General features: G+C 43.6%; 1 protein-coding gene across 3 annotated transcripts in view; it reads left to right on the top strand.

Moving 5' to 3' along the window:
* Positions 1-6,793: 6,793 nt before the first annotated feature.
* Positions 6,794-10,337, top strand: part of LOC147436370 (FKBP-like peptidyl-prolyl cis-trans isomerase family protein) — a 66,800-nt gene continuing 63,256 nt past the window's right edge. For 2 of the 3 annotated variants that reach the window (XM_086489288.1, XM_086489286.1), the window contains exon 1: positions 6,955-7,374. In XM_086489288.1, coding sequence (XP_086345414.1) covers positions 7,057-7,374 — 318 coding nt within the window. In that variant the 5' untranslated portion in view covers positions 6,955-7,056. The other variant, XM_086489287.1, reaches the window with a different exon arrangement.

Genomic DNA, 10,337 nt, shown 5'->3' with positions numbered 1-10,337 from the left:
CAACCCTATCAGTTTTTTGCAAACGCAGCAAACTGGCAAAATTCAGATGACCAAAACATGCATGCCAAAGTTTTGCATCTGAAATAGCCCTTGAATCTGCAACAGCATGTGCAAAATTTTGTCCACACTTGTCATACAAAGTGAGCTTATACAGTCCACGGCACAAAAGGCCAGATGCAACAATTTCATCACCAAAACTGAGATCATGAACTGTACATCTGTCATCCACAAATTTGACTATAAGTCCAAGTCTAGCAAGTGCGGATACAGACAAGAGATTCTTCTTGATCCCAGGTACATAAAGTGCATCAACAAGTATGAAGGAACTGCCATTTGCAGCAGTAAGCACAATCTTTCAAACTCACTGAACCGGATAAGAGGCATTGTTGGCACAAGTGACTGAATTCCCATGAGGGACAGACTCAAGAGAGGTAAACAATTCACGATGTGAGGTAATGTGCCTTGTAGCACCACTGTCGAAATACCACACATATGAATCTGCAGCAACTGACAAGCATGCATCATGGATAGGAGGATTGTAAGTGCACTCTTCGCTAAAAGCCCATTCTGCATCAACATCAACAACACAGTCTCCTTTCACAGAAGACTCAACAATGGTTGCATTTGTAGTGGAACCAGCATTTGCAATGGAACCACCCTCTTTCCTCTTAGCCTCTTTGGCCTTCAACTTAGGACACGACTTGATCAAGTGATCATTAGCTTTACAATAATGGAAACGCATCTTCTTTTTGCCCTTATCACCAGAAGTTCCAGACAAATTGCTGCCAGCAAAAGCATTAGGAACAGAAGTTTTGCCACTCGCACCAGAACCATAAGAAGTGGCCGCATTGCTATTACCACCCTTTCTTTGAAAAGCAATAAAAGCCTGTTCAATTGCACGCTGCCTAGTTCTGTTTTTCTGGAAAGTGACTCTTGCAACAGCAATGTGCATAATGCATCAAACTTGACAACTTCAGGATTTCCTTGGGTCATCAGTCTCCAAGTACTAGCAAAGGTCTGGTAGGAATCTGGTAAGGCATCAAGAACAGTCTACACAAGGGAACTGTCTGAAATGACTTCACCTGCAGAAATAAGTTGCTCATTGATATCCTTGACACTAACAAGGAAAGTGTCCATATCATCTTCCTCATGCATAATCTTCGACTCCAGCTCTTTACGCGCAAAGCAATTTTAGCCTCATTGCGGCTTGCATAAAGACCTGCTAGAATATCCCAAGCCTGTTTTGCAGATTTTACTGAATGAATGTGAGGACAATGGTGCGCTTCAGAGACAACACAATCAATGCATGAGCCTGCGCATCCTTTACATCCCAATGAGCGTGTTCTGTCGTAGGCAAAACAACTCTAATAGCAGCAATCCTTGCAGCAAGACCTGCAACATCCTCAACATCGCCTACATCCTTAGAACCAGGACGTACATCAATGCCCTGCACAATGTTCCAGACGCCCTTTGACACAAGAACATGTTGTATCGTATAAGCCCACATAGGGTAGTTGTCCCCATCCAACCTGTCCTCAGCAACAAACATCTTGAACACATCTGTGTTGTTGTCAGCCATGGTAAATGTTGCACCTTATGTGAAAACTGCCCAAAAATAGGAGAAACGGAGCGGGAACAACACGTGCTATATAGCACAAACCGTAGAAGACTATGAGGCACCTGTTATGCAGAAAACGGCACTGACAGAAGTTCTGCACAAAATGACGAAATAGCATGTGGAGTACTGCTTGTAGTGGAAACGGAGGCTGAAATGAGCTCGAATAAAAAATATGAGTAGACTGAGCTCTACGAGCCTCTCCGAATATTTGGTCAACTTGCGAACCCTTGCCAAAGCTCACTGAAATCGAAGAAAGTGAGCAGGCGTGTGCTGGAGCAGCTGGCGACTAAGCCCGGGAGGACATAACCTGCTCTGATACCAATTGTTGGAATTAGGGTTGCAGAGAAAGGCACACAACTTGGAGAAGATGAAGGAAGCTCAAGGCGCACAATAGAGAGTGTGTTATTTAGTATGCAATGTAAAGATAGATAGCCCTAGAGTGATGGGCGTATATACAATGCTTGGGGGAAAAAACCTCCTAAAGAGGGAAAAAATGCCCCGGCGGTCCTATGTGTTTACACACATCACTACCACATGTATATGGTAACACCCTAGGAGGTCCAAACAAGTTCCAATATTGGTGAAAACCAATAGGCAGTTAAGATTGGGACCCTTCTCTAGCTCTCAATCATCACATGGCAAAATTTCAAAAAGAAAAATCCCTAGGAGAAATCAAATATAACATCTAAAACCAAATATGGCAAAGTTGGACCAAATTGGGCTATAAACTTGGGAATTGGGAAAACTTGAGAAAATCTTGTCCAAATTTGAAAAGGTTTCACCAATGTACTAGGATAGGCTATAGGAATAGGTACACTAAGTTCACCTCAAAAGGCTGCCAAACATGGATCGTGATCCATGTATCTTTTTCATTTTCCCACCCAGAACCATACCATAAGGTCCTAACTATGAAGAAAAGCCTAACCCTAAACTTTCAAGCCATTTGGATTTCAGAACCCTACCCAATATACCAAATTCTCTAAGTCTATGAAAAATCCCCAAGAAATGGCATAAATCTCTAACAAGTGATCCAAATTCCAAAAGTTTTGAAGCATAGCATCCCCATACCATGCTAAATCGGATGGTTTCATTATATCTTCAAAATGTGTTCCAACATGGATTGCGATCCATGTACCTAAGAGCCAAACCACATGACCTAGTTCCTGTAGTTGTCCTAGATGCACTGGTGGAGTTGGTCAAGTTTGGACTTTTTTTGATCAAGATGCGCTCATTCTTCACTTATGGTCAAGTTTGCATTTTTAAAACTTTTTTGATGACTTTTTGATCAAATTCAGGAGTTAATCAATTGATTTTTTTGATACCAAGATACCTCACAGAAGACCACAAAAGCAGTGGGAGGCTGCACCATATGAAGTCATTGATGTATCATCAAACGAGAAGGCCCACATCTCTGAAGAGGAGTTGGAAAAAATACCAGCCAGCGTGTTCATTGGCAAGTTCCAAGCTGCTGGTAGAACCAAAGTAAAGACCACAATCTTCCCAAACGAACTGTGAACACTGCACTAGCAAAGAGAGGTGATTGAAGGGTCAAGATGCTTGTAGCTAGATCCCTTCTTCCGGCTTCCACCTTCGGGAACCGACTTCCAAAGGGCACACAAATAAATGAGCTCAATCCAATACAATGGAGAAACCACCTTGATAGGTAAAGATGGAGGTATAGTGAAGGTCAGAGTAAATGATGAAATGATCAATCAAGCTCTACACATACCACCTGACAACCACAACCTCCTCAACAAAACCAAAGCAATTGATAATGACAAGGCATCCATAAAGCAGCAAGGATGCAAGTTTACATATAAGGATTTGATTTATTCAAAGAGGGAGCTACTCTTGTGGCTCATTTCTCAACACTTGAAGGTTCAGAAACCTCCCAAGTATGCAGAGCCTAGCATACACATTGCAGTGGTCATGGCTATCCGAGAAAAGGGTGATTAGATGCGACCTCGGTAACTACACCTTGGAAAATCTGGTAGAAGCTAACATGAAAGGAAGCAATCGCCTAAAAATCGTACATGGATGCTGTACATTATTGACGTGGATTGCCACCTGCAAAATCCCAGATTGATTTGCTACACAAAGCTAAGCACTCTGTCAGAGCAGTAGGGGGATCTTCCTCGACTCTCACCAAAAGAAGAACAAGACGCCAAAGCTCCAAAGCAAAGGTAACAGATAGTGAAGCCACAGAGTCTGACATGCAATTCAACGATGAAATCAAGCCAAATAATAGAGGCACGCCATCGAAATTCCAATAGATCGCTGAGGAGGAAGAAGAAGACAACCTCACCATTCCCTTGGTAAGGAACATTAGTAAACCAGCAAAGTGGATTCCGAAAACACAAATGCAAAGATCTATGTAGGAAGCTCAAAGATTACGAGAGGAGCAACACAAGAAGCTGGCAGAGGAGAAGAAGAAAGTAAATATAGAGGGCTCTGAAGCTAATGGCGAAGATGATGCTAATCTTGACAAGACATTAGAACAAAGAAAAGCCAAGCGGTTAGAGAAGATAAGGAATTATAAAAGAAGAAAAGCAATAGAAGAAGTGAAGCTCACCGGCACCATGCACCAACATATCCACAAGGTTGTTAAAAAAAAAAAACCTAGTAGCAAGCTGAGGAGGACTCAACAACGAATTGATTAAGAAAGAGGCCCAATATCATCACACTCTCATGCAATAATCAAGGATCATCAAGGAATTTGATCTGCAACATCATCTCAAAGCTATTAAGTTGGTATTTCATTGCCAGAGAGTGGTATCCAACTTTCGGGAATTGGATGCCCAAGATGCCGAAGCAAAGGGTCAAGCAGCGAAAGCTGAAAATAGAAGGCTGCGAGCGACAACAAATAGAGAGCTTACAAGAAAGTCAAAGAAAGCTACAAGAGGATCTGACAGAAGAAAAGAGAGTATTTCCTGACTATTACAAAGTATTTCACGAGCATATTGCAGCCAACAGTCAGATACACGTGGATAAGCAAGCCCTAGAAGAACAACAGGAAAACAAGCAACAAAGATATACAAAGCTTGGAGAATCTTATGGTGTGGCCAATCACACCATAAGACCCTGTCATAGTTCTTGGCCATGCAAGAAGATACGTTGGCTCCAGTTTCAACCTCCCAAGCACTAGTTGCAGTTTTCGAGGAGCTCAACACTGTTGAAGTGGAGGTGGCACAAGTAAGATTTGAAAGACAGGTAATGACCGCTGGCCATATGGCCATACAAGCTCAAAAATACCAGGAGATCCATACCTTAAGGGAAGAGCCAGCTAAAGCACAAGCGAACCTCGCTACTCAAGCTCAAAAGCACGCACCAAAGCTTTAAACACAAGAGATGGAAGACGCTCGCCTATCACTAGAGCCGATATGGCTGCATGTAGATCGATTGAGCGAGCCAATGGGCTTAGGTTGAGAGAGTCTCTCACCTATTTTTTTGTACATACTAGTAGTTTAGCTAGTAGGACCCACTTATTGACACATTCGCCTTTAAGTGGGAGGTTGTTGGGGTAAAGGTGTTGTGCCTTTGCCCATGACCAGATCTCCGATGTCCGACCGTCCGGTCATCCACTGCTCACTGACCACTTACCCTTATTCTTGTATATACCAAAGAATAAGGAGCTACCTACTACTTGGATCATGTGTTTTAAGAATCGAAAGTGAGATTGCAATTGTCCTAACCAAATCCTTCACCATCAAAGAGTACATATTCCCATCAAACAACAAGAATTTCTTTGATGTGTATTCTCCCGATTACTCAACATCAAGCAATGGATCCCTATACATATCTACCTGAGCACTAGGATTGTCATCTTCAAAGAAGTCATGTGGGATGAGGTCATCATCACTTGATTCACCCTCGGTTGTTGCAGCAAAACTCATATATTCATGGGATACTCATTGTATTATGTGCTTGATGTACCTATAAAATAAGACAGTGCAAGGTCGTTGATCATAAGTCCATGCTTACATGTAAGCTTGCTCATGTTTTTTATTTTCCATCATAGATTTGCGGATGTTGATGATCACACACAAAAGACATAAAATTTAATAGCTGGAGATATTAGGGAAACATTTGATGCGAGGGTGTCGAGTATAATCCCATGCCTATATGCAAGCTTGGCGATGCTAATCACACACAAAGGATGGAGACATTAATAGCCAATGGCATTGGGAAAACAATTGATACAACATGTAGGTTTGTTGATATGAATCACACACAAAAGAGAGAGACACTAATAGCTAGAGGTATTGAGAAAACTGCCCGTGCAAGGTTGTGGAGTATAGCACTATGCATAAATGCAAGTATGCTATTGTTAATCACCCACAAAAGACACGGATTGTCGAGCATCACAACAATATGCCTACATGCAGTGACCACATTAATAGCCAGAGGCAACCAAAAACAAGTTGTAACCAGAGGCATCATCAAATAAGGAGGGTAATCGCCATAGGACATTGGTTGAAAAATCACCATAGCAGAAGGTTGAAGGGAGAAAAAAAACAGGAGCAGAATGAAAGCACAAGAACTTGGCTCCAAAGGGCGCTCAACTTCATTGTGTGCAGGCTTGCCTTGTGGCGCGCAGATTGTATGAAGCCCTTTCCATTCTTAGAAGCCATTTCAATCTTGTGCGCTCTTCCCCTCGCCCTTTGAAATTCCAAAATCCATGGCTGGCGACATACCCAAGCTCCACCTTAGCATCAACTTGCCTTGTCAGTCTCCCACCTCACCCTCCACACCATATTAGCACCCGTGTCGAGTTTACGTATTTTGACCGAGTTTACTGTCTCTCACGGACAACCTCGATCCTCTGTCCCCTGATTCCCAACCTTGGATCCCACCGCCCAGCCTCGTCACTATATGGTACGGCTCCAACCAGGGGGATCTATGGTGGGAAACATAAGCGGAAATCGCAATGCGATCTCAGTCGTCCGTCGACTCGATGAACTAAGGGTGAACTTGTGGCAAAAATGGCGTCCCGAGTTCACTCCCCTAGTTCACCCGCCTCGCGTGGTGTGGATCGAACTCAAGACGTCTCGATTGCCACACGAATGCCCTACCACCACGCTAATGCACGTCGCTGTTCATATTGACATGGCACATGATCACACCCTAGTTTACCCGCCCTTAGTTCACCTTTAGTTCACCCTCGGTTCACCCACCCCTAGTTTACCCTTAGTTCACTGCATGAGCCAATGGCTGAGATTAAAGCCGCCTCGCCCCTCACCCCCAAATTTGGGCCCTAGATCCCTGTGAGAGAGCCAGAGCATATAGTGACGAGGACCGCCCAGCCTTCATGGAAGACCCTGTGTGAGGAGGTCTGGGCAGCTTTCGTGTTTTGCCATTTATTAGGAGGCAGTTTTTCTACTGGAAGTTCAGTTAACTGTTACCTCTACTGTGTTGAACGTTGCTACGAGCCTAGGACTATGGCAATGGCGTCTTACATTGTGTGTTTTTCCGTTTGTAAGCCAGACGTTGGCTGCGCGACTACTGGTTCTCACAAGCTCCTTATGGACAATGGGCAGCAGCAGCAAGTCGACATGAAGATAAGTAGCAGCAATCCCAGCATGTGCTTCAGCAAGCGGATGCTGCTCCTAAGTGTGCTCGGCCCAGCTCCTCTCCTCAGTTCGAGCTCCCCTGCATATGCCGAGAGAGCCCAATTCACTGAGCTCGAGGGTTCCGGGGGACTCAAAGCTCTTGACATTCGAGAGGGCTCTGGCAGAATGCCTCAACCTGGAGATAAGGTGAAGCTCTGTTTGTTTTACAGATTTACACCTTCGTTAACCTTTGCTTTTGTGGTTGTTAAGTCGTGTATCATTTTCATCTAAGTTGCGTCCATGTGATATTGTGTTATTTCTTTCCATCGAGTGCCATAACAGCACCGTGTTAATTTATTTATTTAGCACTTTTCTTAGTGCCAAGCTTCATCACGACCCAAGTTTGTGCCATGTCTAAGCAACCATGGTGTCAGCTCTGCACGGAAACCTTTGTATTAATTAATGAAGATCTTTGTATTAATTCATGCTCAAGTGTGTGTGGTGGTGCATATGTTAAAGACATACCACTATTAAGGACTATTTACATCAATGAGAATGTTGTAGTATCTATTCAATACTATGCATGATCTCCAAGTATGGCTACTATGAGTCTCTGTTTTTTCCTTTCATCCAAAGTTGGTTTTTGGCATTTTGATTAATTTATGTAAAGAAATAAAGAAGGAGAGAGCTTGACTCTTACAAGTGGTCACGCGAGCACACACCAAGAGAGTACACAATAGAGATGGAGGCTGAAAATTTGCTACTGCTTCTTCACTACTCAGAGTGATAAGATGGGTCTACAAAACATAAGTAGGACTCAAAATGATAAGACTTGTCTACAAAACTTAAGTAGGAAATACAACAAAAGTAAGGTGGTATTGATAATCCTTGTGTCTGCTACCTTGTGCTAGTGATTCAAATGCAGGCAAGAAGTAAGAAGTCATTGAGCTTGATATTGCAATACTCCTCCTCAAGCTCAACACCTCCAGGCAACGCTTGAAATTGGTGTGGCTTTGATGCTCCAAGGGAGCGTAGGAAGATATTTGTAAGCTGTTCATTCACTATGCTTCGTCCTTGCATGAAACAGTGGGTTCCATGCCAACAGCATGTCGCTAAAGTTTTTACAGTAAATGACAACCGGCCTCTGACCTTGTATCGCAATTTGCCCAAGGAACATGTTGTCATAAAGGTGGGCAGCCGTGGGATCGACAATGTTTTGAAGGCTCAATTGAGCACAAGTGCTTTGAGGAGCAGCCTTGGCTTGAGAGTAGGAATCAAGAGAGGGATAGCAAATTTTGTGGAGCGGCTTGGGAGTAGCAGAGAAGTGGAATTGCTTGGGAGATTTTGTGTGGCTTGGACGAATTCTGCGGCCCTTGGAGTGCGAGAAGGAGCACAAGTGTCCAGATCTTGCAACTTCAACATGGCCTCCCCTTGGTCAAGCACCCGCGACCACGACTAAAACCAACAGATGGCTATGGATTGCAGATCGTCCACCATCTAGTTAGCAGCCCTTGATTTGACCAGTTCTCAAGGAATCCGGCAAATTGTTTAGCTTGAGATTGTGAAGCCAAAAGGAACTGGACGAGGTCGCCAGAGGACAGAGGCAAAGGCACGCTTGACAACGATGGCAGTACCGGTACTCAGTTAGCTGCCTCGGTACCCACGAGGTTCAACCACAACCGTTCTAATTGTGACTTGACGCTTTGTTTGGCTCGAGAGTTTGAAGCCAAAGGCAAAAGCAGGAACCCACAAATAGACAAAGACAAAGGCAAGCTGGACAAAGATTACGGTAATAAAGATTTGACATAGGAGATCGGCATGGCACACGTGGCGGCGGCCACAGTGGCCTCGACGTCAGATTTCTAGTGAAAGAGCAGTTGCCGCCACTAGCTTCAGCCAGAGAGAGGCTTGTGAGTGGCAGAGAGGGGCAAACAGTGCTCCGTATAATTAATTTGGATCCTTGTGTTGGAGTTCAATTTATCGGTGTTGGAACCTGTAGGTCGGAGTTCAAGGCACATACATCTGGCAGGCAACCAATCAGACGTAGCGGATGATTGCACCAATCCATTATTGTTTCTCAGATTATGGATAGGATGTGTTTCAAAGTTCATTATTTGGAAAGCATTTTCGGACGTGATGTGCTCAGAGATCACGAATGGGGATTTTTGGACGTAGTTTGGTCCACAATTCAAGTTTCTAAAAGGCAACCGATGCTCAAGATGGCATTCTTCTAAGTTACAAAGTTGAGAGTAGCAAATCCGAGGTGTATCCGTTGGAGTGTACAACTACTAGTGAAGGAGTACGAGCAGAAGTGCGACGCGAGAGAAAGAGCGCGAGAAGAAGAGCACGACGATATGGTGAACTCGCTCTACTGTAATGTGTAGAGCATAGTGAGTTCTTATTAGGTTTTTACAAAAGAACATGTGTACATACCTGGCGGCCCGCCCACTCACCTGGGCGATCACATTGGGCTTTATACCCCAACAACCTCCCACTTAAAGTCCAATGTGGTACTTTAAGTGTGAGAGAAGCTACTATACAAGCTAATATACAAGAGATGTAGAGAAGTGATGTACTACCCTACACCTAACTGCTTGCGAAAATGCGCAAAGCTCTCTGAGGAAAGTCCTTTTGTAAGTAGATCAACAGGATTTTCTGTGGTGTGAACTTTGACAAGCTGAAGTTGCTTATCCTCGAGCATTTCCGTGATGAAATGATACTTCACATCCACATGCTTTGTCTTTGAGTGATAAATTGGATTGCGAGCCAATTGTATAGCACTTTGACTATCACAATATAACACAGACATCTCTTCTTTGATTCCCAAATCTGTTACTAGTCGATTAAGCCAAATTGATTCTTTGCATGCCTCTGATGCTGCAACATATTCAGCCTTTGTAGTAGACTGAGTAACACAATCTTGTAATCTAGAACGCCATGATACTGCTCCACCAGCCAATGTAAAGACATACCCTGACGTAGACCTTCGGTTGTCTAAGTCACCTGCATAATCTGAGTCTGTAAAACCCTTTACACTTAGCTCCTGACTCCCATAACATATACGCATACTCTTTGTAGCTTTCAGGTATCTCAATATTCCTTTCACTGCCTCCCAATGTTTCTTGCCTGGGTTTGACATGTATCGACTTACTACTTCCACTGCAAATGTA

This window comes from Adiantum capillus-veneris, chromosome 18 (genome assembly GCF_014529385.1).
Source record: "Adiantum capillus-veneris isolate H3 chromosome 18, ASM1452938v2, whole genome shotgun sequence".
In the NCBI taxonomy this organism is placed as follows: Eukaryota; Viridiplantae; Streptophyta; class Polypodiopsida; order Polypodiales; family Pteridaceae; genus Adiantum; species Adiantum capillus-veneris.
Note: the sequence above shows the minus strand (reverse complement) of the source record. Positions and strands in the feature narration are given on the sequence as shown.